Raw genomic sequence first — 17,500 nt, forward strand, 5'->3', positions numbered from 1 at the left:
AACGGCTTGGATATCCACAGCAACTGCCGATAATCTTTGAGTATAATATATATGGAGTTTCCGCAAATGTTATTGCCTTCATCGCTTGCAGCTGGAAGTCCTCATCTGCTGCTGCTCAATGCTATGGTCACGTGAATGCTCCGGAACGGCGCTTTGTCGCGAAAGATCCGGAAGAGCTCAACTTACCTTGACATCCTTCATCAGCCCAGATATCGACGAAGCACGCTTGTAGTAGCGACTGTCGTAGCAGTTGCTGTCACTGAGCTTGCTACACGTCCTTTCCTGGTGGTAGACGATGGCCTCACCCCACAAAGGACACGGCAGAAAAAGTTTCCTACTACTAGGACGGCGAGCAAAGCCTCATGGCTGAAGACGTCGACTTGATCTACATTTTCGCAAGTCACTTCAGGCAGCCCGTCACCGATCTGGGATGTACACTTTGAGTCACGATGGAATTAGAAGCCTGTGAGATGGATATGCTTCTGCCTTCGCTTATCCCTATTCGGCCGTAAGAGCTGCAAACGCCGAGCTGGGAATCGGGATGACCAACGGTCCGTGGAAGCCACGAACGCGATCTCATAAAGCCAGCAAGCATCTCTTGCTCCTTTGTTGTCGCGCCAGCTTCATCTGTCTCCCATCAAACGTTCTTTGGCATCATGTCCAACATCCTCTGCTACGAAAACTCCTTGGTTGATGTCTTGGTGGACGGTGAGCCGCTCCGGGTCAACTACATTCGATGTAGTCCACTAGCCAGGCTGAAGACGAAAGGCACAGTCGTTCTTCTGCACGATTTCTTCAGGACCAGTTATCAGTTTCGACATGTCCTTGATCTGTTCGCAATGGGTGGGTACATCACCATTTCCCCGGACCTCCCTGGAAAGCACGTTGGGTCACAGCAACGAACCAACGACGCCATGGAGGTTGCGACGGTAGCGGAGAGTCTGAATGGGATGCTGGAGAAAATCGGGGTCAGGCAGCCCGTGCATCTTGTTGGCTGCGGGTTTGGTGCATCGATCGCTTCTATTTTTGCTACGAGGTACCCCAAGCTGGTGGCTTCTGTGGTACGTGGCACTGGAAGCAGCAAAGCTGGCATGCAGAACATGTTGTCGCTGTCCAGCTCGTTAACGAAACAAGAACGGCTGCAGGCCTTCACGCAATATCTACGTCTGAAAGACAGGAAAACATTCGACCTGAGCGATCAAGGCATCGAGGAGTACGCCGAAGCCCACGTAGATCCTACAATGCTGTTGAGCATGCAGAAACTCTGCAGAGATCTTGGTAGAGACGATTCTACGTTGGCACCGACCACAGAAAAATTAGCGCAGGCTCCGGTACCAAATCTTGCTCTTGAAACATTGCCTGAAGAAGAACCAGAACATGTTGCACTTTCAGTCTTGTCTTTCGTCAACAGACATGTCAGCCAGGCGAAGTCCAACGTCTCGGCAGATCCCTCGTCTTCCAGAAAGCAGGCCACAAAGGAGTCTCGGCTGTAGTTGGTATCATGTTCAGCAACGCAGGGGAGCCACCGTAGACGGCTGATTTGCCAAGGGCAGCTCAAGCAGAGTATTCAATTCTCATCATCTTGTCGTCCAGCATGGAAGTCATGTGTCTGCAATGTACTTCTGAAGCAACAGTACGGCTGAAACAAGTTTGAGACTCAGCCTTTCACCCACCGACAGGCTCGAAAATTGTGAGGTCACAGTGAAAGTGCAGTCAAAACTTAGTGACACAAGTTTACCTGCGAATGTGATGGTCGCACATAAAACCACAACCCAACACTTACCAACCAAAGAGCTTTGTCTTGACGAAAAGCGCATGTCCTGATCAAATACTTCTCGAATCAAAACTATGGGCGAACCAACAGGGAAAATGGCGACCAAAAAGGCGTCTAGAAAAATAGCATTCTCAGCACCGCGCCGTCTGACGAGGCGACGAGCCATCCTACCATTCCTGCAGCTTCCTGCCGAGCTTCGAAACATGATGTACCAAATTCTCTTTCCACCAGGAGCACACTTCAAGATCTCACAACGCATGGCGGATGTCGATGACGAAGTGCCTAAACGATATGCCAGACCACCTCCAGCCGCCCGCCGGCATGACATGACATCCTCGGCCACAGAATTCTGGCGTTTCGTTGGTATCCTAGGCACGAACAAGCAAGTCCGCCAGGAGGCTCTCAGTGTTCTTGAGCACAACGTCCGAGGAACCTTCGACATCATGATAGCGATGAACTTCAGACTTCTTCCAAGTTATGTACTCGGTCTGATCGAAAAAGCCGTCCTACGCAGGCATATCATCGATAGTGCAAAATCCAGATACTTCCTTCGATTTCCGAACCTCAAAAGAGCCGTGCTAGGGACCTATGTGGTACATCAAACGGACCTGGTTACTGGTCATCCGCTGCGCTACGTGCCTGCGACGATGCACGAGTCTTATCTCGACAGCATTCGAGAATACTATGACGGTCAAGACCCCTGTTCGGATAGTTTTCATTTGTGTCCTGATGACTGGCGCTTACCAGCCAATGACGCGGTCCCAGCTACTCCAAAGCGGTGGGACGCAGATATAGGCTGCGGAGTGGGTCCAGTTTCGATCGAGATGCACGTCTATGTTGTCGATGTCAATGCTCGCCCAGGCAGCAACGTTCACGAAGGCGTTCTCGTCGTCTACGACTGGAATCCTGGGAGAGTGACTTCAGTAAAGTTGATGAAGTTCTGCAGACTACGAGACGACGAAGTACCAGCCGGGTTTGAGCGACACGGTCACGACGGCGCTTGGTCACCTGCGGCTTGGCTGATGCTGGATAGCGTCTGAGTGGCAGCATGGTGCATTCGTGTACCAGTCAACTTTGCATCTTCGGCTGAAGACGAACGTGTGTACCCTGGGACGCTCTGGACAGTGCGCAGAGATCTACGGTCCACTACTGCACGATTTCGGGTACTGTATGGTACCATCTTCGACCCCCAAGCCTCTTATCCAGGACTGCTGGTACAGTTTGGACATGGCGTCTCTCGACCCCTGCTTGCCGCAACAATGGAGCGGTTCAACAATGGAGCGGTTCAACAATGGAGCGATTCAAGATTCTCATCAAAGGTCCTTTCAGCGAGCTTTCACTTTCATTGTTAGCATCCTTGCCTTCTCAATACCCATTGTTCTGTCCGTTCTGTCTGGCTTTGTCTACCTGTTCATTGTGCCTGATCGAGCTCGCGCCGCATGAAAGCTATAAGTTCTCGACATTCATGAGGACCTTGATCTCAACCATACACGCCTTGCGAGACTGACACTCGATTGAATTGTCTTACAACATTACAACACAGCAAAATCCCGAACCCATATCTCCAGCATCTGAAGCAGAAACCAAACATGGGCCGGTACGACCTACACGAAGACGAAGCCCCAGTCTACAACATGAATATCACAGGAGCTGAGTTCCCTCCTATCACAGTTGACGCTGCAGCGCGGATTCGCAGCGAACTCTCCTCACGAAAGACGGAATATGTGCAAGAATGCATCAAGATGCAAAAAGACCGAGAGACTGCTGCAGAACGTGTCGAGGAGGGTAAAGCATTTGTAACAGAGTTGCTCGCCTCGGCGCCAGAAGAGCGGATGGATTTCTACCGAGACCTCTTTCCACCTAATGCCAGCTACACAGTCAGCGGCAGCATGCTACAAAACAATCCCGGAAGAGAGAGCACACCTGACGAATTCCTGGGCTCTCTACTCGACATCTCACTATCAAAAGAGCTAGATCATGATGCCGCAACTGTCATCGGTCGGAACACCTATGGCCATTTCATCGTCGATGAGCCGATCGACATCTCTAGACTGCCACTCTGGCTAGTCAAGTCAACCAGAACACTAGAGTTCAAGGGGTTTCCTGGTGAGTGAGCTCGCTCACGAGCAGTTCCGCGATTACGCTCTTCACTTCCCTAACGCTCAGCGAATCATCGCAGGTACTTACGTGGTCGACTTGCACCTAGCCCGCCAATCTGCACCAGAAGTCAGCAAGAACGACAACCAAGCTATGGTCGAGAGTCACATGGCGATGAGGGTCGAGAATGGCCGACCATTGGTCATGCAGAGCCACCGAGGTACAGGGCTTGAAACCATCCCACAACCGGCCCAATATGTCAGTCCACAGACCTGGCCGGAAGATCGCAGCGCACCCACCGTTGAGATCGTGGTCTACTTCGTTGACACCAAGACACCTTCGAACGAATACAGAGCCGGCATCGTCGCCATATACGATACACTCGCGAACACCGTGACCTCTGCTGAACCGTGCTTTTTCTATCGAAACTCAACTTCGGAGATGCCGGTGGACAAGGATGGTACGGACATGGATAACCACTGGGGGAATCCACAGTCATGGCTTCAATTGAAGGATGAACAAGAGGTCGAAGCAAAACTGAAGGACGACGATACCGAGGAGATGCGAGATGTGTGGGCTGATGCGGTTGCAGCGGGGCTAATTTCGTGAGGTGGATGGTAAGTTGCAGCTAACGGCGAAGGATTTGGAGGACCCCCAACACGACGAAGGATCAGTAGTTACCAGAGGCATTGAGGTAAGAGACAGCAATAGGTAAGTCAGTCGAACTGATATCAGCTAGGTAAGTTCTGATTAATACATGTATTAGTAAAATCATATTCTTCATTCCTGAAATGCATGCCGTGTTTGTTATTGACGTGATTGTGTGCTGACCCGTGATGGACCTGGAGTCACGAGAACAGCTACCCTGGGTCTGGGCCTACGATGATAGCTGGTGGACGTTCAGGCACAGCCAAGGCCAGATCGTTAAGGCCGCTGAACATATTCCCGTGGCGGTAGCATTTCGGTTGACGAGGTAGTATATTTCATGACGCCAATTTCAGCGCCGGCGTGCCCTCGGTCCCTGCAGCTGAGACATAACTACGACATGATACTCAGCGCACGTACGAGCAGAAGCCACAACGTCGCTGTTACGCGCTCCCATCAAGCTCTGACGCTGTCACCTTCACGAGGTCCGCAGCAATGCCTTGCTTACAGCTGAACAGCCTGAGTTGACAATGCCAACAAAGAAGAATATCATCGACTCATACGAGGCTTGTCTGGCTTACAATGCCCTTTGCACGATTCCAGCGCCTTTGTGCCCACTCCTGTCAGCATCCATGGTCAGCAATGAGCATTGTGCGCATTGTTCGAGTGCCCACCAGTCAGTATATTATGCGCCTTCCTTCATCAATTCAACATCCATCCATCCATCCATCCATCACACTACTGATACACCCAACAAGCAAGCAAAACCAACCAATCGAGCCGGCCTCGAGAACCAAACGTCCATCACAACACACAACTTTCACCATGAATACTTTCCGACACATAACCACAATCCCACACCCAACCACAATCAGCACAAACATGACACTAAGCGACGACCTCCCCGGCCCCATCCTCCACAGGCCCTTAAGCTCGATCCCCATCACACCGACCCCAACTCCCGTTGAGCATCGCGAGCAACCCCAACCCGCAATGCCAACGACGCAGTCTACCCGCCACCTCGCCTTCTACGCGAACTACGTCGTGCACGGAGACGCGAGGAGAGAGCACGTAGGCGCGAGGAGAAAAGCTAGTGGAAAGAGTTGATGTCGGTATTGAGGGAATTCGATGAGCTACTAGCAGGGAAACGTGAGGCGAGGGTGAGGAGAGAAGTGGAGTTGTTATTTAGGGAGGTGGAGAGGAGAGGGTCAGTTAGGCGGAGGTAAAGAAGGAAGGTAGGTGAGTCTGTAAGGTGAGATAGGTGGGGAGTATAGGTAAGGTACCGTAGTCGAAGCAAAACTGATCAGGTGAGCGTCCTGATCAACAGTCAAATGCTTTGATATCATATTTAGCCACTTTTCTGATTCATAAATGCGTGTCGTGTTTTTCGTCGACCAGGTAGGGCGCTGCTTGATGATAGCCAGCCAGTCTGCGCTGCGCAGCTCTCGACTTCTGGTTTGCGCAATTGCAACACGCTGCGCAACTGGCTGCGAAACAGGTCTTAGCATATAGTAAATATCCACTCCAACCACTCACAGTGAAGATATTGGTGACCCACCTACTGTATTAGTACATAAGCAACAGCTGCGCAACCAGTTTCGCAGCTGAGTATTTGCGAAATTGTTCACAGTCGCAATTCGGTTGCGCAGGTGTGCGGCACTGCAGCCAGTCGAGTCGCTTGAGATGCTGTGAGCTGTCTTACCTGGAATGTAACTCACAAACGGTCGCGGTTCATGCTTTGTACCTCCCACGTCTAGACAGTCGACGGCGGGACTGGAACGCTTGCCGTACGATTGTATTTCCGACCGACACCGTCAACGAAGGAAGATGTGGCGTGGTATCGGCGCCAATGTGGCGATGTCCATGCCAGCTAGTCTGAGCATCACTGATAGTGCTGCTATACGTTATGCTTGACCGCTTCCACGTAATGGAGTTGCCTTGTAGCCCAGCATGGCTTTTGTAAGGCCGGGACCTGTGGGATCGATGTAGCCGCTAATTTGTGCGAGACTATGGCAATACTCACAGCAGTCGTCCCGGTTGGTGGGCATCGTGAAGAAAGAGACTGGATGCTCATGCTTACCTGACAACGGGCTCCTTACGTGCTTTGTGCTCAGCTCTTGTCCTGGTGCGCGGCCAGCAATGAGCATTGTACCATTGTTCAGTGTCCACCCGTAGGTATATCATGCTTCTCAATCCCACCTCATCCAGCGTCTCATCCATCACACTGCCTGACACATCCAACAAGCAAGCAAGACCAAACAATCGAGCCGGCCCCGACACCCGAAATCCGACACCCAAACACATATCTCACCATGTATATCGTCCCACTCGACATGGTCCCCACACCACACACAGGACCCCCAATGAGCCCACTGATTTCAGGTCCTATAACCCCAAGTTCAAGTTCAAGTCCTATACCCCTACCCCCACCCACAGAACCAGAAATCGAAGTCGTGATGCCAGTGCGTGGGAAACAACCAACACCATCACCATCCCATCTCAAACTCAAAGCTCGATGAAGCCAGGCCGCCCACCGTACAGTAAGTCTTTCTTGATGAGCCGGGCGGAGACAGCCACTAGCAAGGTCTTAGAGCCAGAAGGTCAAGTCAGACGGAAGGGTATGACCCCAGTGGCGCCCAATGATGCGAGATGTCCGAGTCCTAGTCTACGGCCCAGGGAGGTGAGGGAATTGAGGAGGTTGGAGAGGGGGAAGAAGAAGGAGATGGAGAGGTTGTACGGGTATTGGTAGTGTGATTGTTCAAAGGTAGAGAAAGGCGTTTTCAGGTAAGGAAGGCATTCCAAGGTAGGCATGGCGTAAGTGCTAGTATGTGAGAGGGACCATTTGAGGGCCTGCAATGAAGAGTAAGAAAGCGAAAATGATAATTTGTCCTCGTGTATATTGCGATCTGACTGTGCTCCGTTCAAGTCCTGGATCGATTCTTCGCTGTGATTTCCTTGGAACGTGAGCACATTTCTGGTGATGGAGTCTTTGTTGTGCTGCGACAATCTGACATAACTCTCTTTTCTGATTAGGGGCTTCGCGGCATCTTTCGGCTGTACTGCGACCGGATTTGACGTGCGTGGGGGATGTGCGATCACTGCTCGAGTTTGGACCAACGACCCAGGTACACGAACTTACGGAAGCACTTCAGGGACTCTGGAGCTCCGTGATATCAGGCCGAGTCTTGAACTGTGTCCAGCGGACCAGGGAGAGACCAGGACGCACTGTGGGGATATGTGGCAGTGTAAGAGAAGCACCCAACGTGGGAGCAGAAGGCAACGTGGGAGGAGGACGTAGTGTAGGACTAGGTATGCTGCATGATGTGGGACTTGGTAGAAAAAGCGGCCCTGCGATGTATCAAGACGATGCAGCGTTCTTGTCTGATAAAACAAGTCGTCGTACGTATCGGTACCTCGTCGTTGCTTCAGCAGTGTACCTGTAAATGCGGACATTGAGTCGAACGGCGTATTCTGGCATTGGCAGCAGAGATGCCCTCGGACAACGAACGGATAATGGGAAGCTGTTCTTGTTATCTTTGTCTTCATCTTTGTCTAGCTCACAAGAATTCTCCTGGGCAACTGTCAGCATGCTTTGTGTTCGAAACTGCTCATCGTCAAGGCCACTGGCTGCTGACAAGGTGTGGCAGGATGCCGGCTCTACGTTCTGCTGGGCGATCAGTATAATAGGTCACTCGGGCTCGACTCACAGGGTACTCATCACACTGGTACTACCTTGACAGTCCGGTGCACGTAGTCAAGGACAGACCAGATCAGGCTCAACCACACACTCACTGAACTTACATCTTTCCAAGCACGTCACCGACCCACACCCATCTCAACATGTTCGTAACCATCCGACAAGCCATCTCGGGCGTCCTCACCCAAATCGCCGATGACCACCTACTCGTCACCAATCAACCAGTAACCGACCAAGCACAACACGCCAGATGGTTCCTCAACGCAATCAAGACACTCCAATTCAGCGGCTTACTGGTCAGCAATCTCAGCTCACAAACCCAATACATAGCCCCTCAGTTCCCCAACCTCGAACACATCATAGCAGGAACCTACGTCGTGAACATCGATCTCGCTTTCCGCGCCTCGGAGACTAGAAACCCAAACGCGCATCATCAGCTAGTCACAGACTATTTCGAATCCCAACGGTCGAAGAAAGGTAAACCACTTCGCCTAAGAGATATCGACGGTCAGCATATGGAACCCATCAGGAAGCGGGCCGAACTCGTGACCCCAGCTGCATGGCGAGGCGCTCCAGGCCAGCCAGCAAAAGTCAAAACAGAGATAATCCTGTACTTCGTCGACAAGCACGAGCTATCAGATACACACCACCGCGGTATCCTGGCTACCTACGACGTTTTCGCTGAGGAAGTAACATCAACAGAGCTGGTTGACTTCTACCGTCAGAACGCATTTGACATGCCAGGTGAGTCGCGCAACAACTGGGCCAACCCGGATAGCTGGCTGATCTTTGGACTCGAAGAGTACAAGGATGTTGTGAGACATGCCGCGAGGAAGGAAAAGCGGAATCGAAGAGAGTGGAAGAGGCGGGCACCTAATAGACATGCGGAGACGATGAAGTGGGAAGCTGTTGCTGCTGCGGAACTGGCTGAGAAGGTGGATGGGTGGTAAGTGTGTTGACAGTATTGGTGAAAGTGGATGAGATGAAGGCAGGGCTGACGGCAGGTAGTGCAGGAACGCTACTGAGGCGGCCTGGACTTTCCGCCTTAAAGGACCACATTGAATTGAATGGTTATTCTTGATACAGTGATGAACTTCTCTTCTCCATTGACCTTCTTAGACTGTACAGTTCCGAAAGAGTACAATATGGCTGGATATCAACTGATCGTACGTGATTTTGATGCGTAAATCTGTACAAGCATAGATGCAGCACAATGGTGTCGATAGGCCTAGTCCCGTGCATACGCTCGCTAGATGTCTCTGATGGCTCAAACCCTGACATCGCTGACTTTCCAACAGCTGCGATGCTCAGCTTGTCTCATCGTCGCAACACGCTTCGAACCACCAGCGCGAAAGCGATTGGTGCCAGCATCATGACTGTCAATTTAGCAACTCCAATCTGACGTTGACGACGAAGTCTCTGACGTCTCTGACGCGATCTTCTTACAGCTTCCTGCAAAAACGCAATTTGGCGTAGCTGATCTGTGGTAGGCTCCATTTGTACTTGAACTTGTTCACAGTCTCTCCGATGTAAATTACTGGCCACGGCGACTCTGTAGACGAATGAGGTAGTCGTTCTGAACCCTGGCTGTGAAGTGGACCAGAGTCAGGACCAGTTGCTGCAGCATCCGACACGATCTCAAGAAGGACGTTTCTGTACCAAGTATCCGGTTCATCAGAAAGAGGTTCAGAGAGCTCGCACACTCTCATATCGTCGGTCAGAACATCCTCGCCATATGTCAGTCTTTGACGTTCAATTGGTGGTCTCTGCCGATGTCCGTCCCTGATTCTTGCTCGAAGCTCAGCAATAGGCGAGGTCAGACTCATGTCGAATGTTGGTAAAGGGTCGTGGTCGAATGGCACGCTTGTTGTTATGAGGCGGATTCGCATTAACTGCTCGTTGGTGGTAGCATCACGATATCCGCCAGGGGGCAATGGTGGGCGGGGATAGATGTAATTGACATCCATCTGTTGCTGGTGGCTCTGCGTTTGAGTTGATCTGCTCCTGGCTTGGGCGATCAACGAAAGCAGTAGAGGACACCCATCATGCTGTATTTATGTGTGCTGATTCCCTGCTGGCGGCTTCTAGAGCAAGCAACTATGAACAATGGCCATTGCCTGAACGGCGTGTAGCTGACAACGATGACACGCACCAGGCATCGTGGTGTACGGAAGCCAAAGATCTAGCTTTGAGATGCCATCCCTAGCGAACAGAGGTCGTCCAGGACGCCGCTCTTTGTATGTCTCGCAGGTGGAACGCCCCCGTCTATATGATTATGGGACGACAATCCATTGCATTCTGCGGCAGATGAAGGTTGTTGCCCGAGCTGACGATGCCGATCTGCTTCCATGCTGAACACATTCACCAAATTTTGGATGCATCTTCTGCTCAAGTTGAAGCAATTTTGCGGGAGCGGCGGCCACCGGACGAGCCCTCAGGAGACTTGAGTCGCAACAGGCGGATGTCGGCACCAAAGACGCGAGGTCTTCTCCAGAGGCTCCCAACCCAGGTTTATACCAGGCGGGATCGCGCCGGCAATGGTATTGCCGTCAGCTTTTAAGCTCTTCTTAGCGTGGGCCTCGCAAAGTAATTCTTTGAGTTCCTGATCCTGATTCAATCCGAATTCTATCCATGCTTCCGGCAGCCTTATGCCGCGTGGCCCCAACCCCAACATGGGCGCTACCCGCTTATCACGATAGAAGTAAGCAGGAGCAGTCCTGACCACCTTGCGAGCTGCGACGTCGTACTCGGCTGAGATCCCACTGCAGTAAAGATAGGTATGAGCCACCCGGGTATTGATAAATCGAGCCTTGATCAGCACAGGAGGCATGTGGTGAAGTTCTTGCAGGTTCACAGGTGTTAAAATGCTGACTACTTCTCCGACCGTGCGAAACCGCTCGGGATAGTAAAGCTGAGAGGAGTTGAAGTACTTGGCAAAGTAATGCTCTGCTACCCGCTTGCATCCTTCTTCTCGTGAATTAAAAAGGCCTTCTCCTTCCTCGTAGAAATCATACAGGGCATCAAGCATACCGTTTATGACGGTACCTGCAATTATGCGTACGATACGAGGAAAGCGCGAAGCATAATGACGTGGATCTGTCCCGTCCATGGGGAGCGCCTTGAAGTACAACTCCTTTGTCATCGCCATGACTGTAGATGGAAGCTTGGCGAAGTTAATGGCAGTCGTGATTACCAAAATGCCGTAGATATTGTCGGCCAGAGTGGATAGGATTTCTTGACGGAGCTGAGAACACACGTGTAATATGCTGAGGTATGGATGGAGAGCGAACAGTCCTAACTCCAGATATTGAAGCTGTTCGTTGGGAGTGTAGCAGCCGTTGACCGTAAACGTAATGCTCGTACCTGAAGGAAAGAGATCATTGTAGATCTCGTTGCGAAGTTCTTGTGGTAAGTTCAGAAGCGACATGGCTATGTCCGACTCAACCGCCTTGTAAAGGAGGACTGCTCAAAAAGCCATGGAGATGCCCCAGCGTCGATGCGTATCGAGCCATCTTGTGATGAGTCAACAGATTGATTGAAGGGCGCGATATTGCGGAAGCCATGAAGGCAGAGTGTTCAGAACGGGTTCACAGGCACTTTGCGTTAAGATGACAAGGGGCTACAGGAGGAACCGCTTATCGATAACGTACTACCACGTGACTATCGGTGCAGAGGGGGGGCTAAACTTCGATACCGCCCTAGCGCTATCGAATTGGGAAAGATGCCGCTTGGCCTGCATACACGTCTAAAGGGAGTCCCTTCCCACACTCGCTGATGGTTACTTATGTCACGTCGCATATGACTTGATGACCAACTCCGACGACATACACTCCTCACAAAAGGCACACGAGGCGAAAGACATTGATGTTCCGGACAGATAAGACAGAGTCCGAGCATCTAACCTCAACACTCAATTGGCAATCGAATAGCGCATTCTGGCTCGCAGCGGTACATGGTAACAATTAATTAGCGAGACACAGGATACCTTCGATATCCGCAAGGTCGCAGAGACTTCGATCACGTCGAACAGCGACACTGTATGCAATATTGTCCAGTTGTCTCAAAATCACGATGATGGCTATACTTTGTGGTCATGTCATGGTCGTACCATATGGATCACATGCCCTGCTCTGCCCCCTGTGAGCTTCTTCCTACAAGTGTCGAAGACTCAGTAATAGGAGTGCTGAACGTTTCTCCTCGCAGTTCTGCTGCGGCTACCTCGTTCGCATCCATCTCCACACGCGCGCTCGACATCTCACGATATTCCATCTCGTGCAGTCCTTCTATTGTACGAAGTATCATTGGGGCCTTCGATCCTTCAAGTTCTTCTCGAGGCGGCTTGTATTCATCCGAGTGCAACTGCGCTTTTTCTGTTTGATCTCGAGCTGCTGAGTCTGCAGCGGTGGCAGCCGCTAAACGACGTTTCGCGTGATGACGATGGCGCCGGATGAACAGGGCCAAAATAATCAGGATCAGGATGCCGCCGATCACGGAGCCGCTCGCGATACCCGCTATTGCACCCTTGCTGAGCTCGGAGTCAGGAGATGGTGCTAGAGTGGGAGTGTAGGCTGGAGCGGTAGTGGAGGAGTCGGTCGGAGAGGTCGTGGATGCTGTACCAAATCAGCGGTGAGCTCTACGCATTTTCGATGCACACTGACTGGCAGGACAGCTGATGACGTTGGAATCTGGGGTAACACCAGCGCTTGCGTAGGAAGCGCAAGAAGAAGATGCTGCAGCTGAGGCGATATTGCTGGAGAGCGCTGCTTGTCCAAGAGATGAAATGACCGAGCTACAATATGACAGTGGAGTAGAAAGACGCGTTACTGTGCTAACAACGCTGGCATTGGTGTATTTCCCAGTACAGGAAGTGAGCATCGAGAACGCATACGCGAACTCGCCATCTTCCAGGCATAGCGCTGGTGCTTCTCCTCCAGCACTCAGCCAGGCAGTCACAAGCTGGTCTATTCCTCATCAGCATATGGACTGTGTAGTACAGTGCTGTCTCACTTGCGATATTATAGCATTGGGGTGGAACCGCAATCGCATCCCCTTGTCGTTTCACCAATGTCCAGGGCTGCGTGATGGTGGCCATTGTTCATAGAGGAACCACTACTACATTAACGATCAGGCTGAGAAGCGGAATATGGTGCATAGTAAGGACAAGCAGATGGAGCAGCCGCACAGCTTCCACTATATTCTGATCACGAGCGCCTCCCACACTCAAGACCGTACGGAGCAATGATAGGCTTATGGTAGTACACGATCGACAAACACGACCGAAGATCGTGGCCAGATTCATGGCAAAGCTGTGCTCAATTTGGGTAATGCAGCTGCAGAAGCAGCCCCGTTCGAGCCCGTGTCGAAGCCTCAATGGTGGCATGCACGTAGAAAAGTGGGTAAAGTAGGCTCGAAGCATGCTAAAGAGGCAGTTACACGATGTCGGTAGCCAGATCGGGTGTCGCTTGCAGCACGCTGTCTTATTCCTCGATCTAGACTCTAAAGTCACAGCCTGATTCAAGGGATTGTTTGCGCTCTTGCAGACAGCCTTTGTGCTGCTGACTGACGGTACTGAACTCCAGAGAACCTGCGGTAGAAGACCGCTGGCAGTCCCGAAGAAGACACTCCCCTCTTTCTATGCCCTCCCTCCAGGTCGTGGATACAGCCACTCTGTTCTTCCTCCTGCTGAACAAGCCACAGTGATCAGGTGGGCATGATACTCTTCCTGCTTTCCCTAGTTCCAGACTGCCACTATGCCTAGTCCTTCACTCCGCCTTCCCCTCCGGATGCTCCTTCTCACTCTGCCCCGCCGTCTGCTTCTGCAAATCCTCCATATGCTCCCCATGATCCTCAACCTTATCAGCCTGCCTATCAGCAGCAATACTCTCCTCGCCTCGACTAGCCAAATTCCTGTCCCATTCGCCCTCGCCCTTCTCTTGTTTCTTGAGATGCTCCTGCTTGTGCTTCTCGATCTCCTCTGGACTGCGGTCTGCGTCCTCTTTGATGAGGAGGCGCGGGTAGGCGCTGAACGGGCGCAGGGTTTGACGTGGTGTTACGCGGCGAGTGCTGCGTAGAGCACTGCGTGTGCTGAGGGTGAGGTAGTGCATTGTTGGGAGTGGTATGGGTGGAGTGTGGAGCTGGTAGGTGGTAGGTTGGTGCCGAAGCTCACTGGTAGCTCCGCCGGGCCGTACAGAAACTCACTTCGCTGAGGTGAGATGCGGTTGAGCTTGTTGGTGTAGCTGGCTAGGGTGTTAGAAAGGCAGCAAGCCAACCTTAAGTATATTCGTTGGCTTTTGCCTCGTAGATTTGGCAAGAGCTGCGTCGAGGGGAAACGCTGGCCGCGGTGAAAGCTATCGGATAGCGGGAACGCCAAGCCGGCAGCGGTTGCTGAACGTCATAGCAACCCCACCGAACGAGCAGGTCCACTTCTTAAGCAGCCTGCACATCTATAGCTAATCATTACAACTTCCGAGCGTAACTTTCACACGCGTTTTCAATCGGTACGCTGCTGGCCGTCAACGTGATTGTCATAAACACCGATAAAGGTATGATAGAAACGTGATCGACGTTAACGTAGGTCGTAAACAGGGCTTAAGGTCGTAGCGAGAGACTCACTCTATCATAATTTGTCAGCGATCAATTAATGAACGTTTATACCCTTGCAGACTTCAGCCTCGAGCTCAACTGGCATTGCACAACTTCGGCTTTGACTCAGCAGGGCAATTATAGGATTTTGGTCAAAGATATTACTTTATCTACCTGATGGCTTTCAATATCCAAACCACCGAATTACAACTAACATCAGAGGGTTCCGTACCTACATCATCACCAGAAACATGGCCCAATCACTTCCGGAAACAACACAGCAGTGGAATGTGACCGGGTTTAACGGACTCGAATCTCTCAAGTTCTCAGAGCAGCCCATACCAGAGCTCGGCGACACGCAGGTGTTGGTTAGAAGTAAGGCTCCAGTCTGCCGCCGCACATTCTTCCATTACCTTCAATGGTACCCGAACTGACCACTCGGACAGTCCAGGGCGCCGCCCTCAATGTACATCGAATGCCTTGCAACCTGCCCCCCCAAGACTCCCAGCTAACCACAATCCTAGTTCCGCGACATCATCATCCCCAACGGCACCTACCCCTGGCCCGTCAAGCCCAATGTCATCCCCGGCTCAGACGGCGCCGGAACCGTCCTCGCCATCGGCTCGCGTGTAACACGCTTCGCGCCCGGCGACAAAGTCGTCACGATCATCAACCAGGCATTCATCGCAGGATCAATGACACCGCAAATCCTAGCCTCCGGTCTAGGCGCAGAGATCGACGGCACGTTCCGAACCGTGGGGGCATTCGATGAACATGGACTTGTTGCGTTTCCTGACGGACTAAGCTTCACGGAGGCCGCGACGCTTTCGTGTGCTGGGATTACGGCTTGGAATGCGCTTTTTGGGTTAGTTGACAAGCAGGTCGGGCCGGGTCAATGGGTGTTGACGCAGGGGACGGGGGGTGTGAGTCTTTTTGTTGTGCAGCTTGTTAAGGCTGTGGGGGGGAGGGTTATTGCTACGACGAGTTCGAGTGAGAAGGCGAAAATTCTTGAAAAGCTAGGTGCGGATCACATTATTAACTACCGGGAGACGCCGGATTGGGGGTCCGCTGCCAAGGCTTTGACTGGGGGCGTCGGTGTCGATATCGTTGTTGATGTTGCGGGGCCCTCTACTTTGAAACAGAGTGTTGAAAGCGTCAAGATCGATGGTACAGTAGTCACGATGGGTTTTGTTGGTGGTGGGTCTGAGGGACACGAAGTGCCTACGATTCTAGACGCTTGGATCAAGAATTTCACTGCACGGGGTATATGGACTGGCAGTCGGCAGCACATGGAGGAGTTGTGTCGGGCGATCGGAGCGAATCTTGAAAAGCTGCGTCCTGTGATTGACTCGAAGGTTTTCAAGCTTGATCAACTTAAGCAGGCGCTTGAGTATCTGCAGCAGGGCAAACATCAGGGCAAGGTTGTCATTGAGATTGACTAAACTAATTTTGTCAGTTTTGGCGAATATCTGCACGGAAAGCATTTGTACGCTATGGCTGCGGGACGACGGAATGAAGCATATGAAGTATAGAAAGTGACCGGTGTTTGGTTGGATCAAAGGAAAGAAATATTAGATGAAAGAAAGGAGGGAAAAGAGTCCTAAGGATCACCAGTTGTAGAAGTACATATACATAGAGGGTGTAGCGACGGAACCCATAAGGGCACTTAGTGAGAGTTTTTCACATCAGTGCAACAGCAAAGCAGAAGTCAATTGTGTGCATGAATTCAATAGCATTTTCAGTTTCTTACTTACTTACTTGATCTTCTTGATCCTATCGCAAAATACCATGGTCTTACAATGGACTACCATCAACTCCAGTATCCCAAACTCAATCAAAACTCAGGTGAGCAGACTATACCTTATATCCACCCAGGCGGGCAAACACCCACAGGTTGCACAGGCCTTCTTGGCCCCTTGTTCGATCCCGTCCTCCTACTCCGACTCCCACTCACAGACTCAACAACACCCCTGCTTGGATCGTATACCTCCGGCGCCTCACTCGACCTACTAGGACGTAATGTGTGAGTATGAGCTGCATGGCTGTTAGACCTGCTAGGTTGGTGCGACGTACCTGTTCTGTCGTGCCTTGATGGCTGCCTTGACACCGCGATATCAGGCATAGCCCGCTCCCATCGTCGCTCGGCGTGGTCTTGCGCTGTGACGTAGAGAGGGGCGGGAACTTGTGTGCGGGCGGGGACCATGCCTGCTCTGATGTGTTGGACGGATGGACGGTGGGATGTACTGGCAGCTGGTGGGCCGTAGGTGCTTTCTATGGCGCTCTCGAAGGGGTTTCGGATTGTGTGTCTGCCCGGTGGGTTGCGCTGTCGTGGTTGCTGTTGGTGTTGGTGTTGGGTCCGCTCATGTGGAAGCGGTGGAAGTGGTCGGTCGTGGACTGTATGGGCTCGCCTTACGCTTGTTTGGTGTTGGTGTGGATGTGCGCCTGTCTGGTATGGGTAGCGTTCTCGAAGCTCTGCGTCTCGAGCGGCTTGCCGCGTGTGAGCGTTTCGTTCACGAGCTTCGTTGAGCATGCGCTCTCGGAGACGCTCCCGGCGCCGCTCGTCGCGGTCGGAGAGACAGCGGAAGATGTTCATGTTGGTTTTGTTGGGTTTGGTCTAGATCTGCTTGGTCTTGTGGAGGTTACTCTGTCTGCTTGATATGGCAACGTGAGCTTGTGCACGGTGCGACTGATGAGGCTTCTGATGT

General features: G+C 51.9%; 9 protein-coding genes across 9 annotated transcripts; 5 read left to right on the top strand and 4 right to left on the bottom strand.

Annotated features, from left to right (window-relative positions):
• Positions 1 to 656: 656 nt before the first annotated feature.
• PMZ80_006120 (uncharacterized protein) lies at positions 657 to 1,493 on the top strand (the record flags this gene model as incomplete). Its single annotated transcript, XM_064874533.1, has 1 exon — positions 657 to 1,493. The coding sequence occupies one exon, from the start codon at positions 657 to 659 to the stop codon at positions 1,491 to 1,493; it is 837 nt and encodes a 278-aa protein (XP_064730255.1).
• A 376-nt stretch (positions 1,494 to 1,869) lies between these two features.
• On the top strand, positions 1,870 to 2,814 carry PMZ80_006121 (uncharacterized protein; the record flags this gene model as incomplete). The annotated part of the gene is made up of 1 exon (XM_064874534.1): positions 1,870 to 2,814. One exon carries the CDS (start codon positions 1,870 to 1,872, stop codon positions 2,812 to 2,814), a length of 945 nt encoding a protein of 314 aa, XP_064730256.1.
• A 549-nt stretch (positions 2,815 to 3,363) lies between these two features.
• PMZ80_006122 (uncharacterized protein) lies at positions 3,364 to 4,480 on the top strand (the record flags this gene model as incomplete). Its single annotated transcript, XM_064874535.1, has 2 exons — positions 3,364 to 3,880; positions 3,954 to 4,480. The coding sequence occupies 2 exons, from the start codon at positions 3,364 to 3,366 to the stop codon at positions 4,478 to 4,480; spliced, it is 1,044 nt and encodes a 347-aa protein (XP_064730257.1).
• A 3,876-nt stretch (positions 4,481 to 8,356) lies between these two features.
• PMZ80_006123 (uncharacterized protein) lies at positions 8,357 to 9,163 on the top strand (the record flags this gene model as incomplete). The annotated part of the gene is made up of 1 exon (XM_064874536.1): positions 8,357 to 9,163. One exon carries the CDS (start codon positions 8,357 to 8,359, stop codon positions 9,161 to 9,163), a length of 807 nt encoding a protein of 268 aa, XP_064730258.1.
• A 492-nt stretch (positions 9,164 to 9,655) lies between these two features.
• Positions 9,656 to 10,180, bottom strand: PMZ80_006124 (uncharacterized protein; the record flags this gene model as incomplete). Its single annotated transcript, XM_064874537.1, has 1 exon — positions 9,656 to 10,180. The coding sequence occupies one exon, from the start codon at positions 10,178 to 10,180 to the stop codon at positions 9,656 to 9,658; it is 525 nt and encodes a 174-aa protein (XP_064730259.1).
• Positions 10,181 to 10,647: 467 nt separating this feature from the next.
• On the bottom strand, positions 10,648 to 11,640 carry PMZ80_006125 (uncharacterized protein; the record flags this gene model as incomplete). Its single annotated transcript, XM_064874538.1, has 1 exon — positions 10,648 to 11,640. One exon carries the CDS (start codon positions 11,638 to 11,640, stop codon positions 10,648 to 10,650), a length of 993 nt encoding a protein of 330 aa, XP_064730260.1.
• Positions 11,641 to 12,329: 689 nt separating this feature from the next.
• PMZ80_006126 (uncharacterized protein) lies at positions 12,330 to 12,854 on the bottom strand (the record flags this gene model as incomplete). Its single annotated transcript, XM_064874539.1, has 2 exons — positions 12,330 to 12,823; positions 12,851 to 12,854. The coding sequence occupies 2 exons, from the start codon at positions 12,852 to 12,854 to the stop codon at positions 12,330 to 12,332; spliced, it is 498 nt and encodes a 165-aa protein (XP_064730261.1).
• A 1,121-nt stretch (positions 12,855 to 13,975) lies between these two features.
• Positions 13,976 to 14,317, bottom strand: PMZ80_006127 (uncharacterized protein; the record flags this gene model as incomplete). The annotated part of the gene is made up of 1 exon (XM_064874540.1): positions 13,976 to 14,317. The coding sequence occupies one exon, from the start codon at positions 14,315 to 14,317 to the stop codon at positions 13,976 to 13,978; it is 342 nt and encodes a 113-aa protein (XP_064730262.1).
• Positions 14,318 to 15,046: 729 nt separating this feature from the next.
• Positions 15,047 to 16,237, top strand: PMZ80_006128 (uncharacterized protein; the record flags this gene model as incomplete). Its single annotated transcript, XM_064874541.1, has 3 exons — positions 15,047 to 15,170; positions 15,242 to 15,261; positions 15,320 to 16,237. 3 exons carry the CDS (start codon positions 15,047 to 15,049, stop codon positions 16,235 to 16,237), a joined length of 1,062 nt encoding a protein of 353 aa, XP_064730263.1.
• Between the last annotated feature and the right edge of the window lie 1,263 nt (positions 16,238 to 17,500).

Source organism: Knufia obscura (assembly GCF_036327395.1).
Source record: "Knufia obscura strain CCFEE 5817 isolate CBS 148926 chromosome Unknown scaffold_6, whole genome shotgun sequence".
In the NCBI taxonomy this organism is placed as follows: domain Eukaryota; kingdom Fungi; phylum Ascomycota; class Eurotiomycetes; order Chaetothyriales; family Trichomeriaceae; genus Knufia; species Knufia obscura.